This window comes from Bubalus bubalis, chromosome 13, assembly GCF_019923935.1.
Source record: "Bubalus bubalis isolate 160015118507 breed Murrah chromosome 13, NDDB_SH_1, whole genome shotgun sequence".
Classification (NCBI taxonomy): domain Eukaryota; kingdom Metazoa; phylum Chordata; class Mammalia; order Artiodactyla; family Bovidae; genus Bubalus; species Bubalus bubalis.
The window spans coordinates 76399980-76417079 of record NC_059169.1 but is presented as its reverse complement, the minus strand read 5'-3'; the positions used below and the strand labels follow the sequence as shown (position 1 = coordinate 76417079).

Below are 17100 nucleotides of genomic sequence, written 5' to 3'. Positions count from 1 at the left end.
AAGAATTAGATAGATGGCAGGGAGGGGGTGCCTATGATAAGATCTCTAAGATACATTAAATGATAAAAGTAATGTTCAGAGCAGTTTGGAGGGTACTGTTCCATGTAAATAGAAAAGATACACATATATCCATTTTTAACTTTTATATGCTGGTATACATATCTTGGCACCCCACTCCAGTACTTTAGCCTGGAAAATCCAATGGATGGAGGAGCCTGCAGTCCATGAGGTCGCTAAGAGTTAGACACGACTGAGCGACTTCGCTTTCACTTTTCACTTTCATGCATTGGAGAAGGAAATGGCAACCCACTCCAGTGTTCTTGCCTGGAGAATCCCAGGGACGGGGGAGCCTGGTGGCTGCCGTCTATGGGGTCACACAGAGTCGGACAGGACTGAAGTGACTTAGCATAGCATAGCATGTACATATCTTAGACATTTTTATGGTAAAACACATACTAAAATATTCATTGTAACTATCATTGGAGCTCAAAGCATGGCAGGTAGGTAGGCAGAGGAAGGAAACTTTAATATCATAAGTAGTGTTTGTTGTTTTCATCTTTGACCCATGTGAACATTACTTCCTCAAACTATCAAGAAAGGTTTATATCTGTGTGGGAGACCATTTCTGTTTCTTTCTGCTTTCCTTTATTTAAAAATCCCAATGGATATCTAGTTTTTAATACACAAAAATGTAAAAGAGCAAAACAGTACATCATGAAGCCAAGAACTGTCAGGGAAGGCAAAAAAGAGGCCAGGAAGAGGCTAGCACAGAGCGTGCTGTTACAGAGGCAAGGACAGGGGAGGGGAGAAAACAGCAGGAGGGAGGCAGGAGGGGAGTCGACGAGGCACCGCCACGCAGGACCACAACCCCAGGTGGCAGAAGCGGGTGCTCGCGTTCCGCTGCACTCAGGAGTTTTATTCTACAAGCAGCAAAGCGTGTTTACTAGGGAGAGAGAGGCTGGTTTTCCTTTGGTGCCACAAAGGATAGTTTCAACTAATTAATTTCTTCTGCTGAGCTGACAGCCACTGCAGATGCATCTGCATGCTTTATAAGCATATTCCTGGTTCGTTGATGCGGTTCTAACCCAGAAGTGCAACACCTCCTTGGACAGATACAAAACAAGTCGTTCCTGTTCCAAGGACTGAGCTTTGGACACTAAGAACATAAAAATGCTCTCCAAGTCGGAGGGACATGACACAAAGCATCTGAGACACTGTCAAATCTCGTCTCACTCAACACATATTTGTGAAGCAGCAACCATTCTCCAGACACCTGGATTCAGGCTGAGGTACAGATGCTAAGAAGACCCACCTCCAACCTAAAGGAAACCACAGAATAATGAGGAAGACAGACCCGGGAAACAGCTGTGACACGAAACAGAAAGAAACGCATCACTGGACACAAGTTCAAGCAACATGACAAGAGAATAAGAAGGGATGCAAACTAGAGACAAGGAGCAAATGTTCCCGAAGGTTCGACATTTTAAGTGTATCCACGAAGGCTCCCAGGGGAGAGAACGTGTGTCTTCTCACTGCTCTGCTTGCCTCCCTGAATTCAGACGGCGCTCCATCGAGAGAAGGTACTTAAGTCCTCTGATAAACAAAGTCTCGTTTTGGAGACGCTAAAGCAGAACCTCCTGTAAACACTGGCCAAGTCAGATATGTGTGTTAGTCGCCCAGTTGTGTCCACCTCTTTGTGACCCCATGGACTGTACCATCCATGGAATTTCCCAGGCAAGAATACTGGAGTGAGTAGCCATTCCCTTCTCCAGAGGATCTTCCCGACCCAGGGATTGAACCCAGGTCTCCTGCATTGGAGGCAGATTCTTTACTAACTAAGCCACCAAGTAAGTGTTTAGTAAATGAGGACAAGACTGCAAATGGTGCCAGTCTGTGCCGGTCCTGCTGGGACTGGTCCTGCTGGAGGAAGGGCTGTGATGAAGCAGTGCTGGGGGACCAAGCTAATGGCAAGAAGTAAAAGGGTCACCATTTCCTGCCAGGGGTTACAGAAATCACTTCTCTGCATTGCATTCTACCAAAGGCTCGACTAAACAATAAACAGGGGTGTACAAGGCTGGCTGCGTGAGAAAGCTGATGAGTTTAAAGGCATGTTCCAAAGCAAGGCTGTGGTAATCGGAGGCTAGGCCAGGGTCATTTTAAAATCATGTGTGAATTCCAGTGGGGCGCGTTCTGACATGGTCAGCCTGACTGCATTATATGTAAACATTAAAGTGCCATCACCAGGGCAGACATGCTTCTCCCAGGAGAGAATGTTCTCTCAACTCAACAAGGGGAGAAGGATAATGGACGTGGGAGAGTTGATGCCATGAACTTCAAGAACCCCTACCTTTGGATGTTTAAAAAAACAACAAAAAACAGGAGAAGAGTTTGGGGCTGGGGATAGCTTACAGGAGCCTTGGTTCTGCAGCTCCCCACAGTAATGCCTTTCCCCAGAATAAAGATGACGTTGGCTATGAGAAAAAGTGGAAATAGAGCTCAAATTATTGAGAGGAAACCAACCAAATCCAAGGAAGTAAATACTCATGGTAAAGTAGGAGAGTGAAAAAATAGCATTAATAATGTGTACTCCTCTCTCGCTGTGCTGTGCTAAATCGCTTCAGTCATGTCCGACTCGACGATCCTATGGAACATAGCCCGCCAGGCTCCCCTGTCCATGGGGTTGTCCAGGCAAGAATACTGGAGTGGGTTGCCATGCCCTCCTCCAGGGGATCTTCCTGACCCAGGGATCGAACCCAGGCCTCTTACGTCTCCTCAGGTGGCAAGCGGGTTCTTTACCACTAGTGTCGCCTGGGAAGCCCCCTCTCTTACTAAGCTCAGTCGCTTCAGTCGTGTCCGACTCTGTGAGACCCCAGAGATGGCAGCCCACCAGGCTCCCCCGTCCCTGGGATTCTCCAGGCAAGAACACTGGAGTGGGGTGCCATTTCCTCCTCCAATGCATGAAAGTGAAAAGTGAAAGTGAAGTCGCTCAGTCGTGTCCGACCCTCAGCGACCCCATGGACTGCAGCCTTCCAGGCTCCTCCGTCCATGGGATTTTCCAGGCAGGAGTACTGGAGTGGGGTGCCATTGCCTTCTCTGCCCTCTCTTACTAGTTATTGTTAATTCTGTCATTATTTAATATAAAGAAATGGACTTTCAGCTACAATAGTCATTGAGTTCTTTATCTCCCACCCAGAAATACTTCCTATCAAATTTCTTGCAACTACTAAAAAAATATTTTTTATCATAAAAGTTGCTTTTATATGGTGGAAAATGTAAAAAGTATAGAAATTACGAGGAAAAATATAATCATCACTCATAAAAACGCTCCACCCTGAGATAAGCTCCTTTAACATGTCAGTATATTTTCTTCATTTCTTGGTTTACATACATACAGAGACTGTAACTGCTTCTCGCCACCACAGGTCACATTTGCAGGCTTACCACATGCCAGGCATTAAGCTAAACTCTCCATGTGCTTGCTTTCAGGTAATCTTCCAGTGTCATGAGGTACACAGCATGACAATCATCCATAACAAATGAGGTTTAGAAAGAGAAAGTAATCCATACAAAGTACAAGAGAAGAGGCAGGCTTCAAAACTCACCCAGACTCTATTTTATAATCACTCTTTTTTTTCATTTTCACATAGATAAGCACATTCTTACATCACTGAAGCATAGTAGTCACTGCTGCATGGTATTCCAGACTTCAAAATCCTCAACTTCTCTACTGCTGAAAAACTATTTTAAACCTCCCATTAAGCTGATTTTAAATACAAACAATCCTATCCATACAGCTTGCGTGCATTTCTGATTATTTCCTCAGAATAGATGTATACCTTTTAGATCTAAGACTTTTATTTTAGGGAACTCTTTAGAATTTGATACTGTCTGAGTCCTTTGGTGCCCCTCTTATCAGCAGCAGTACGAGGGAGTCTATAATGTTTTTTAATAGCTAATAATATAAACCCTCCTCACCCCAGCAAACACACAAATTATTTCTTATTTAATCTTGTGATTATTCTCTCAGTTGAAGTGTAGATATGGTTTTCAAACTACCTCAAATTCCACTGAAATTTTTACTGGAATTGCATTAAGCTCACTAATTAATTTGGACAGAACTATAGTTGTTACAGTATTGAATTTTACCACTCAGGGGCATCAGCCATCCCTACTTTATTCAAATTGACGTTAAAGGATTACAGGAAAGTTCTCAGGTATTCTGGGGCTTTTTTAGGTTTGGGGGTTTTGGATTTTTTCTTTTTTTTTTTTTTAAGGGATTGAGCAATTTTTTATATTGTTGCTTTTTGATGAAATCTTTCTATCTCCTATTTTGTCATTAATTTTTACTAATATTTGAGGGCATTATTGATTCTTACATATATGTTTTATGCTGTGCTTAGTTGCTCAGTCATGTCCAACTCTTTGTGACCCCATGGACTGTAGCCCACCAGGCTCCTCTGTCCATGGGGGATTCTCCAGGCAAGAATACTGGAGTGGGTTGACATGCCCACCTCCAGGGAATCTTCCCAACCCAGGGACTGAGCCCAGGTCACCCGCATTGCAGGCAAATTCTTTACCATCTGAGCAACGAGGGAAGCCCAGGAATACTAGAGTAGGTAGCCTATCCCTTTCTGCAGGGGATCTTCCCGACCCAGGAATCAAACCGGGGTCTCCTACGTTGCAGGTGGATTCTTTACCAGCTGAGCTACCAGGGAAGCCCTAAAACATATGGAATGCTTCATGAATTTGAGTGTCATATATATATGAAGTGAAGTGAAGTGAAGTGAAAGTCACTCAGTCATGTCCAGCTCTTTGCAACCCCATGGACTTTACAGTTCCTGGAATTCTCCAGGTCAGTATACTGGAGTGGGTTGGCCTTTCCCTACTCCAGGGGATCTTCCCAAGCCAGGGATTGAACCCAGGTCTCCCACATTGCAGGTGGATTCTTTACCAGCTAAGCCACAAAGGAAGCCAACTCATTTAATTCCATTTGTTCTAAGCCATTTTTAGTTGATTCTCTTGGGTTGTACAGATTGCTCTCATCCATAAATAATAACTTTTATTTCCAATAATTAGATAAAACTCCTTTTTAATTTTTGTCCTATCAAGTTGGCTAAAACAATTCTCGAACCTTGTCCCATGCAATACTGAAGCTTTCTTCCCCTTCACTAGAAGAGTTTTTCATCAAATAACACTAAAAAGCATTAGGTTAGAATTTCCAGAACAAATATTAGTTGGTGATAGGAGTTGCAGATATTTTTATGTTGTTCACTGTTCTAATATTTTTACCACTGAGATTAATGTTGGTTATTTGTTTGAAAGACTATATGAATGTTAAGGGAAAAAAAAATTATCTCTAGCTTATCATGTTTTCTTTTCTTTTTTTTTTTAACGGATAGATTTTAACCTACCAGTGCCCATTTTTGGCAACTGCAGAGGTAGTCAAATTCTTTTTCTCTCATGATCTCTTTTTCTCTCATATTTTGGTCTTCCTTTGTGGCTCAGCTGGTAAAGAATCCACGTGCAATGCAGGAGACCTGGGTTTGATCCCTGGGTTGGGAAAATCCCCTGGAGAAGGGAAAGGCTACCCACTCCAGTATTCTGGCCTGGAGAATTCCATAGACTGTATAGTCCATGGGGTTGCAAAGAATCGGACACAACTGAGCAACTTTCACTATCATATTGCAGTCATATAAAAAGTTATAATATATAGGTAGTCATCTTTGCACTCCTAGAATAAACTTAACTATGTAAATGATATGAGAAAAAAACCCCATTAGCTAGAATTTTCTTTCAGATGTTAATCTCTATAAATCCCTTTACCAGGTTGTGACATCATGAGAATCACAATTAAATAATATTAATTCTAAATTATTTCATCTTTTTCCTTGCTCTGCAACAACTTGTAGAACACAGGAAAAAAAATGTGTTACTTGAAAATTCTAATGAACCCGCCAGTAAATTTATCCAAATTTAGCTTGTTAAGGGAAAGTAATTCTCAGAAAACTTTAAAATCACTTGCATTTTTGTCTTTATTGTAATTCTTTGAGTCAGTTTAGAGTTTTACATTTTCTCATAAAACCATTCACTTAATCTTCTCTAAAACTATGGTTCTAGCCCCTCATTTATACTGTTGTGTATTTGCATTTTTACTAATATTTTCTTGATTAGACTTACCAGTGATTTGTTCATTTTGTCGACCTTATCAAAGAAGAAGCTGTTGAATTTTTTTAACAGCTGTTTCTTCAAGTTTTTTTTTTTATTAATTTCTGTTCTTAATTACTTCCTTCAGTATTGTTTATTGTTCTTGTTTTAAATTCTTAGGTTGGATACTTTAATTTGTTTCTGTTTGAGTACTGACTGGATTTAAAGTTGTGATTTTTCTTTTTCTGAGTATGGCTTTGCAAGGATTCCCTATAAGCTGCTCTCACCATAATTTCTAACGTAGTCTACAATCATTTTCTCTGTCATCGAATAATTTAAATATGTTTTCATGTTTTGGTTTGTTTTTACTTTCCAAATGACTATATAAAATCAATAACCATGCAAAATCAGTAAGTGTACTCAACCTATCAGAAAAATTTTAAATTCCTTGTAGGCAGAAAAGGGATAAAATAAATTATATGGAGAAACAAGTATGCAGGATCAACTGGGTCTGAGTTAGCTGTGTTTCTAAAGGAGAGCTGAGAGAAGCTAAAGATGACCAGGTTGGAGAAGTGCTTTGAGAGGAGCTTGCGGGGGGTTCTTCCTCTCCCACACTGGCATACACAGCAGCCCGCACTGACATCGTCCCCTGGGTAACACAGAATGGAGGAGGGGCTCTGAGCTCAGAGGAACAGGACAGTGTCCCAGTACATGCTGACCACAGGAGAACAAGAGGCTGCCACATGCAGAAGATTGGCTTCTGTATATTTTAACTTGGCCAGGGGCTTCCTTGGTGGCTCAGATGGTAAAGAATCTGCCCCAAGTGCAGGAGATCTGGGTTCAATCCCTGGGTGGGGAAGATCACCTGGAAAAGGGAATGGCAACCCACTCCAGTGTTCTTGCCTGGAGAATCCCATGGAGAGAGGAGCCTGGTGGCTACAGTCCAGGGGGCGCAAAGAGGCAGACACGGCTGAGCAACTACCACTTTCACTTTCACGTGTCCAAAGAAACATGAGGAGATAACCAAGAATCACCAAACATGTGAGAGACAAAACTACGTGAGCTAAAACTTACATCAGAAAGGAAAAAAATACTATTAAAATAGTAAGTAGAAAATGTTAATGATTGTATAACTGCCATTAATGAAGAGATCAGAAAGGATATTGCACTTATAAAGCAGAACACTGCTATGAAAAAGTAAGTCAGCAACACTGGTAAATAAACAAATTCAATGCAGGGGCCAAATAAGCAGAATGATGAAATGATTCCAGGATCAAGATGATCTAGCGAAAGGTTCTCCCAGAATACAATGGAAAAGGCCAGACAGGAAGTATAAGACAAATGGTTAAGAGAGACAGAGGACAGGTCTAGCTAGAATTTCCAAAGCTACTTGATACATATCCAAGAAACAGGGAGTAGGGTTGATAATAGGGAAGAAATGTGAAAAGAAAATAGAAATTTCTCAGAACTACAGTAAGACATATTTTGAGGTTAAACAGGCCAAGAAAAGGTAATACAAAATTAAAATCAAAACCACTAAGAAATTTCTTACGATAGGGAGGAGAGGAGAGGAGAGAAAAGAGGAAAAGTAAATAAACAGGACAGAAAATTCAGAGTCAAGAAAATAAAGAATGGAAAACAAAAATAAAAAGTAAATTATATAGCAGAAAATGGGCAGATACACTAGTAATCACAATAAATGAGAATATATTAAAAAGAGATTATGAAATTGGCTAAAAGAAAAATCAGCCATTTTTGTTACTAGAAATCTAATTTAAGCCAAGTGACACAGAGAGGTTAAAATTGAGTAATGGAAAAAGAAATTGCCTCATAAGTTCTAACAGGAAGGATGGCAAAATAATTAGGATCAGACAAAATTAAGACCAAGAACCATCAAGGTGAAAATCACTAAGTGAGAAGAGTAGTCCATTTCATATTGATAAAATCCTGTACTGAAAGGCTGGCTTCCCATAAGTCATGTTGGTTGGAACTACTTCCCATATCAATGGCTGAACCAATCACAGTCAATGAGAATGGAATTCCCATGATCAGTTAGACCATTTGCAAATGCATCCCTGGGCTGACTTCTGACTTTTCTGAAACAGGCCATGCTAAGTAGGATGAACACATGAAGGGGGAAAAAAAATGAGGTTTTAGGAGAGAAGTAGGTAATCAACACTATTTGATACATCACTCTGAAGTTATCACAACACACAATTTTTTCTTGGGCAGCATTAATTACTACCAAGTGATTATTCACTATAAAATAAAAGTACAGTGTTTTATTTGTCTTCTTTTAATTGTTCATCTCCTCCACAAAAAAGTAAACTTTAGGAGAGAAGGGGCCTTGTCTATCCTGTTTCTAGTTGGAACTTCAGTATCTTCCAGAAGGCTCAGTCCCTGTTGTTGACAGAATAGATGGATGGATGGGTGGATGGATAGATGGGTTGGTGGATGAATACTGGGTTGGATTACTCTGAGATAGAATAATATCAGAATAATAGAGTAAAAAAAAGCCATAAAAGCTTTAAATGGTATAAATAATGTCAGAGTTACAGGGACACAGGGATTGCAAAAAGACCACTGAACCACTGAATTGAATGTTCAGAAGGGATTTTATCTTTAGAGAGCAGTTTCAGTAAGAGAGTTTATGAATATAAACCAGAACATAAAGCATTAAGGACAAAGTGGGCAATAAAGATGTGATTATAGTAATATTACCTCTGTCTTTTTTTTTTTTTTTTTTGGTAGAAGCAGAAAAGGTGATAACCCTGAGGATAGCCAAATCAAGAAAGAAGTAGGTCAGCTTGTTTATTTTGTTACGGCAAGAGTCAGCATGCCTGCTCACAAAAAATATATTAGTTAACAGAAAATATACTGAAGATGTAGGGGGGAAATGATGCTTTTGAACTGTGGTGTTGGAGAAGACTCTTGAGAGTCCCTTGGACTTCAAGGAGGTCCAACCAGTTTATCCTAAAGGAGAATTTGATCCCTGGGTTCGGAAGAATTTGAGTCCTGGGTGTTCACTGGAAGGACTGATGTTGAAGCTGAAGCTCCAATATTTTGGCCACCTGATGCAAAGAGCTGATTCATTAGAAAAGACATTGAATCTGGGAAAGACTGAGGGCAGGAGGAGAAGGGGATGACAGAGGATGAGATGGTTGGATGCCATCACCGACTTGATGGACATGAGTTTGAGTAAACTCCGGGAGTTGGTGATGGGAGGCCTGGCATGCTGTGATTCATGGGGTCACAAAGAGTCGGACACGACTGAGCAACTCAACTGAACTGATAGGGTGAAAAACTGAAAATAGGAGGTTTTAGTCAGTCAGTTGTGTCTGACTCTCTGCAATTTCATGAACTGTAGCCCACCAGGTTCCTCAGTCCATGGAATTCTCCAGACAAGAATACTAGAGTGGGTTGCTATTTCCTACTCCAGGGGATCTTCCCAACCCAGGGATCAAATCCAGATCTCCTGCACCGCAGGCATATTCTTTACCACGTGAGCCACCAGGCAAGCCAAGGGAATTACAAGTCAAGTGTTGGAAGAGGGAATTGAATCAAATGTAAAATACCGGGAATTAAAATTAAGGAAGAACCTACTGTCCCCAAAGACCAGAGTAATGGAAGAATGTGAAAGTCAGGGACAGACAGAGCAGGATCAACATGCGGTTGATCACTTTACCTAGATCACTTTACACCTCATTTTAACCTAGAGAATCTACTCTCCAATTTCTCCACAGTAGGTGTTCATTAAATACTTGTTGAATCAAGGGAACAAGTAAACACATGAATGTGTGCGTTAGTTGCTCAGTTGTGCCTGACTCTTCGCGACCTCATAGACTGTAGCTCGCCAGGCTCCTCTGTCCATGGGATTCTCCAGGCAAGAATACTGGAGTGGGTTGCCATTTCCTTCTCCAGGGGATCTTCCCAACCCAGGGATTGAACCCAGGTCTCCTGCATTACAGGCAGATGCTTTACCATCTGGGCTACTAGGTGAAATCAAACACATGAAAAGATGTGATGATACAAATGTGTTATGGCTCCCTACCATGAACATGATTCTTCTTGTTTTCTTAAGCAAAACCACTGAAGTGATAATGAGTGACAGACTCTACTAGCCAGGGAAGCTTCTAGTGGACTTTTTTTAACAACAGACTGAACAAAAAGGGAGAGAAGCAAAAATAAGGTAAATATCCTTATGTACTCTACCATTATTGAAGTCCCTAGTGATGGAACTATCTATACACTCATTATTCATTTTACTGAAAGCTTCAGTAAGTAAAAGGAAATAATTTATGTAAAAAGAAAATATGTTTAATCAATAACCAGAAAAATATGTATGTATCAACATTTGTCTGACTCCAGAAGAAAAACAAGATTAAGAAATAAAAAGCTTAATTTTCACTGTTTAAAATAACTGCTCAACCTGAAAATTATATAGCAGATCTGATTTTCTAATCTGTTGAGCATGCCCTTTGTAAAATGTTCTACATTTACAGGTTTTCACATTCTAAATATACCAAACTTTATAAAACAGTATTTAAGATTCACTAGTAGTTATTTTAAAATACATCATGCCTACACTGATTTGTAACACCCCCCTTAGTATCTAAGAACCTCAGGATGTGGTAATAAGTTGAAAGATCACAGAAAAATATTAATACTTTCATGTCATTTGATGGACATCATTGAAAATATAACTTAAAAATATACTAGATTCAGTTTCTACTTGCTAATTACTAGAATCTTACTATAACACTGCTTATTTAACTGTGGATTTCAATATGAAGCCTTTGTCAAAGGAAAAATAATTTTTTTTAAATACCAAGAGATAAAAATGCTTCGTGACTTCTTCATTGCTTATCATGCTTGTATTCAGTCGCTAAGTCATGTCCAGCTCTTTGCAACCCCATGGACTGTAGCCCATCAGACTCCTATGTCCATGGGATTCTCCAGGCAAGAATTCTGGAGTGGGTTGCCATTTCCTTCTCCAGGGGATCTTTCAGACCCAGGGGTCAAACCCACATTTCCTGCATTGCAGGCAGATTCCTCAGCACTGAGCCACTAGGGAAGCACCTTATTGGCACTTGGCTTAATAATTAAGCCTGCTGCTGCTAAGTCACTTCAGTCGTGTCCGACTCTGTGTGACCCCATAGACGGCAGCCCACCAGGCTCCCCTGTCCCTGGGATTCTCCAGGCAAGAACACTGGAGTGGGTTGCCATTTCCTTCTCCAATGCATGAAAGTGAAAAGTGAAAGTGAAGTCACTCAGTCGTGTCTGACTTTTAGCGACCCCATGGACTGCAGCCCACCAGGCTCCTCCGTCCATGGGACTCTCCAGGCAAGAGTACTGGAGTGGGGTGCCATTGCCTTCTCCGATAATTAAGCCTAGTAAGTGGTTTAATAACTAAACTGACAATTTACATTATTTCTTTCAACAATTTAACAGTTAGAACCGGACATGGAACAATGGACTGGATCCAAATTGGGAAAAGAGTATGTTAAGGCTGTATACTGTTACCCTGCTTATTTAACTTATATGCAGAGTATATCATGTGAAACGCTGGGTTGGATGAAGCACAGCTGGAATCAAGATTGCCAGGAAAAATATCAATAACCTCAGATATGCAGATGATACCACCCTTATGGCAGAAAGTGAAGAAGAACTAAAGAGCTTCTTGATGAAAGTGAAAGAAAAGAGTGAAAAAGCTGCTTGAAACTCAACATTTAAAAAACTAAGATCATGGCATCTGGTCCCATCACTTCATGGCAAATAGATGGGGAAACAATGGAAACAGAGACTTGAGCTCCAAAATCACTGCAGATGGTGACTGCAGCCATGAAATTAAGACATTCGATCCTTGGAAGAAAAGCTATGACCAACCTAGACAGCATATTAAAAAGCAGAGACGTTACTTTACTGACAAAGGTCTGTCTAGTCAAAGCTATGTTTTTTCCAGTAGTCATGTATGGATGTGAGAGTTGGACAATAAAGAAATCTGAATGCTAAATAATTGATGCTTTTGAACTGTGGTGTTGGAGAAGACTCTTGAGAGTCCCTTGGGCTGCAAGGAGATCAAGCCAGTTCATCCTCAAAGAAATCAGTCCTGAATATTCATTGGAAGGACTGATGCTGAAGCTGAAGCTCTAATACTTTGGCCACCTGATGCGAAGAACTGACTCATTGGAAAAGACCCTGATGCTGGGAAAGATTGAAGGCAGAAGGAGAAGGGGATGACAGAGGATGAGATGGTTGGATGGCATCAGCAACTTGATGGACATGAGTTTGAGCAAGCTCCAGGAGTTGGTGATGGACAGGGAGGCCTGGCATGCTGCAGTGTGTGGGGTCATAATCAGACATGACTGAATGACTGAACTGAACTGAAGCACAAAACAATTCAGTGATAACCACTTATATTGTATGTTGGATGAAACTATGAAAAAGTAAGGGTTTGACCTCTGTTGGGAGGAGGGTAGCGCTCAGAGGGTCAATTCTAACAACAATTAGTACACATTTCATAATATGAATATGTTATAATATGATTTCCACACTCAATTGCTATAATAAGTTACCTTGTAGAGCAAAGACATAAGAGGAAAAAACAAACCAAATTAAGGAAATCAGAATGGGCATTAGAATTCAAGGTAATTGAATAATTGAAGAAACAGACTTGAGGGATATCCTGGAAGAAATGTCAGGATATATTAAGTACAAATAGAGCAGGAAAAAAGTTGGAAAATAAATATGGGGAAGATAATGGTCTCCCACTAGCTGAATAATTTTTTTTGCTTTTTTAAAGGACCTGGAACAAAGTGGCCCCTTGGAGCTGACTCCCATCTCTCTCATCACACCCATCCTTGGTTGAGGAGCCTCGGAACCTATGAATCAAAGCAGGTATGACCATCAAGTCACAATACTGTTTTCAGTTACCCTGTCAGAAATTTCCTGTTCGTTAAGTACTTTTCTCAGTGTTCATTTCCCTGATTTCTATTGCTCATTTTATTTGGAATATTGTGTTTTTTTGAAACACCTCACATATTTGTATACATGTAGAGTGCGTTGTTTCATTCCTTGGGTATTTTTAGATGAACATTTAAGCCAGTGTCACGATTTTGTGTGCCTGCTTTTTTACATTATGCATTATAGTGGTCTCTGGACATTATTTGCAATATCATATATCTTTAATTTAAAAAATGGCAGTGGCATTTGTTATATTTTGTAGACCCAAAGTTCCAAGTGTCCTGGAACTCCACTTAATATTCTGCAACAAGCTAACTGGGAAAAGAATTTGAAAAATATAGATACATGTTTATGCGTGTAACTGAATCACTTTGTTATATACCTGAAACTAACACATTTTTAACCAACTATACTCCAATACAAAATAAAAAGTTAAAAAATAAAAAGAAGTTCCCAAGTGTTCTATCATCTTCTCCCTGGACCCTGGCACCAACTACAGCAGACACACTGTAGCCCTCTGAGGCTAAGTAAGTAGCAGGAGCCAGTAAGTAGTTGAACAGAAGCGGCCATCACACCACCATACTCTTAAAACATACTCACATCTCACCATTTTTAACACCTGTGGTGTTTTGTTTTGTTTTCAGGATTTTCATGTATATAAATACTTCTGTTCTCAAGCTCTTCCACATTATCTAGTACCACAACCAAATGCTAATATGGTCTTTGAATACCTTCTGGTGCTGTTCTTCCTTCATCTTTTGCAATTTTTTGTTTTCTTCTTCCTTTAGAGTATCCATATAAGCCTGTCTTCTGGCCTGTAATGGTATGGAAAAAAAAGAATCATGAGAAAAAGCATCACCACAATGTCTGACACCTACCGTGGGTCCAGTTCTGATCTGAGCTATATGCTCAGATCAACCTGAGCATATAGCAAGCTCTCCACGTACACGTGCTTAAAATTGAGTGATTTATGCACGCGTCTGCAGATGCCCCTTGGGATGTACAAGAAGAGACGAGCGCAACCACAACCATCCAGCGCACTTTAAAGGATACTCTAAACATTTGTTCAATTAAGCTTTAAAAAAATATCCCCTCAGAGATAATCAACATAGTTTATTCCTTCTCGTGAGGAGAATTTGAAGCAGAGGAAAGTTAAATGTACTTTTTCAAGAATATTTCAACTAGCTGATGAATATCAGAGGCAGGCGGTGGTGACACCGGCCGCAGCAGCAGCACGCACGTGTCTGCTGCTCATTAATGACGTCCTATTAAACAGCGTGTCGGCTGGTGATTGATGCCGTGCAATTCCAGAGACGAGCTTCTCTCCAGGTCTTTGTGTCCCTAATCGGTACCTGAAGTTCCTTTCTGTGCCCGAGAGGGAAAGCAAAGTCTGTTCAGGAGCACAGAAGCCATCATTTCTGGCTGAATTAGGACCTCAAGGGGGAAGCTCGGAAGAGTCAGCACACGCAGTAAGATGTCCTTCAGTCCCAGTGACCCTCCATGTCAGGGTGCCCCCGCCATGGGCACAGAGACCACATGTGCTGGAATTGATGAGATTTCAAGTATTCTATCTGTTCATCTGTCATACACTTTCTCTCCCTCACACTGATTTGCAGCCCACCCTCAGGAAGGCAGAGAGGCCAGCCTGATAAGCTAACACGTAGGAAAGCCATTGTTCTCATAAACTACTCGCAGCATCATGGCAGCAGCGACATATTTCAGGCCCTAGTTCTTTGGACTAATAATCCATAAAGCTTCCGTAGCCTGGTCCCCCCTTTTCCCTTACTATAATTTTTCTCAAGTACTTCTTAATTCATTCCTCCATTTCTGTCACTATAAAACCCATCTTCCAGCAAATAAGAAGCAGCACTCGCCGGAAAGAGAGAGATTCTCAGGATGCATCAGCTGTAGCACTAATAAGTGGAACTGCAGCGCTCCAAATGTGTCCAGATGTGTTCAGAAAGCCCACATATATCCAAACCCTGCCACATCAGACAGGCACACACATCCCAGGACTTTATCCATATCCTGAACACAAGGGGACTGTGACAAGATATAAACGGTGGGGAATCATTGTCTAGTGACCCTTTATTTTTACATGAGAAGATCTTAAAGGAGGGGAGAGAGGCTGGTAGCACATTTTCTATTCAAAGGAGTAAAAGGAGGAATAAGAGATTTAGTTAAAGCAGATAAGATGACTTGAGTGAGGAACCTATTTGTATACCTTCCTTTTAAACTCAACCTGTTGAGTTTTTTATCAGAATATGGGTCCTGGGTTTCCCAGGTGGCACACTGTTAAAGAATCCGTCTGCCAATGCAGGAGACGCAACAGATGTGGGTTCTATCCCTGGGTCGGGAAGATTCTCTGGAGTAGGAAATGGCAACCCACTCTAGGATTCTTGGATGGAAATTCCATGTCAGAGGAGCCTGACAAGCTACAGGGTTGCGAAGAGTTGGACGTGACTGAGTACACATGGACACAGCGCACGATATTTGACTTAGAAAAAAATGGTTAGACACATTAAGTGTCAATGAAAAGGCCACAGAAACCGGGCAGTTCACAAGGCATCGCAACTACAGAGTTCAAAGCTACCTGCAGTCCCAGTGCTGGCTGACCCAGCTGTGGTCCCCAGGCAGGACAGGAAGTTTCTCTTTAAAAATACGGGCAAAGACTCTCGATTACTGGTTTTCTGTATTTTTATTCTCATGATGAAATTTTAATCTTGAGTGTTGTGTGTGCATGGATGGGTATCACTAGCTTTCTTGAAGTCTCAGAAATTTCTATGTAATTATATTCATATAATTTTCTATCAAAAAGTATTGATTTAACGTATTAATGATAAATTTGTTACTCAACTACACTTTTGCTCATCCTCCCCCACAAGCTATACTAATAATATATTCATTCAATAAGCAGTATTTCAGCCTCCTGTGCACAATCCCTGAGGTCAGACAGGACCCCAGGCCTCAAGTACTTATAGCCTAGTATGGAAGTCAGACAGAAAGATTAACAAGATTATTGATTACAGTACAGCATGAGAGGTTTTGTGATAAGGGATGCTAAAAAGAAGGACATTTAATTAAAGCAGATCAAGGACACAGTCTCAAAGCAGGAGACATAGGTTGCTTTTTAAAGAGTAGGAATCAGACTAAGCAGGGGCAGGACATTCTGTGAATAAACAAAAAATGGCATTGTATTACACTAGGTTGTTCGGGCTGTCATAACAAAGAACCACAGACCGGGTGGCTTAAACAACAGATGTTTATTGCCTCACATGGAAGCTAAAAGTCTAAAATCAAGGTGTCTACAAAGTTGGCTGCTGCTTCTTTTTTTTTTTTATTGGAGTATCGTTGCTTTACAATGTGATGTCCGTTTGCGTGGGTTGCCGTTTCCTTCCCATTGAGGTCACCACGGAACACAGAGCAGTTTCCTGCCCCGGCCAGTAGGTCCTCAGGTATCTGTCACATACACAGTGTTGGTAGGATATATACATGTTTCTTCCGATGGCTGTGAGGGAAGGATCTCTGCCTCTCTCCTGCTTACAGACGGCAGTCTTCTCATGTCTCTTCACATCCTCCTCCTCTATACGTGTCTGCTCCTGTGACCAAATTTCCGTGTTTTTATAAGGGCACCTTTCCTAGTGGATTAGATCTCATTTTAACTTAATGTCCTCTGTAAAGACCCCCATCTCCAAATAGGCTCACGTGCTGAGGTACTGGCAGTTACGACTTCAACGTATAAATGTCCAGGGGACGCAATTCAATGCGTAACAAGCACTGAGTTCCCATTTGAAGATGGTGAAGTGAATATGTTTCTGCTCCATGCTTTTCTCAGCAATTACCCTAAACAGAGGAGGAACTGAAACAACCACAAGCCCTAGCTTCAAAACCCAAGAGAAACCAGTGTTCTCAGACAAAAAATCTATGAAGACAAACTAGATGAAAAGACACTGAGGGGCCAGGAGGGCAAAGAGCAAATCTAAAGCCCTGCTG

General features: G+C 40.9%; 1 protein-coding gene across 5 annotated transcripts in view; it reads right to left on the bottom strand.

The window, feature by feature from the left end:
• The window catches only part of EPSTI1 (epithelial stromal interaction 1), a 99785-nt gene that overhangs the window by 17957 nt on the left and 64728 nt on the right, over positions 1–17100 (bottom strand). For 3 of the 5 annotated variants that reach the window (XM_044926841.2, XM_025263030.3, XM_006076499.4), the window contains one exon: positions 13839–13922. In XM_044926841.2, the coding sequence (XP_044782776.2) occupies positions 13839–13922 (84 nt within the window). Of the gene's footprint in view, positions 1–12977; positions 13026–13838; positions 16707–17100 lie in introns of those variants that run through there. The other 2 variants (XM_025263032.3, XM_025263031.3) reach the window with 2 other exon arrangements.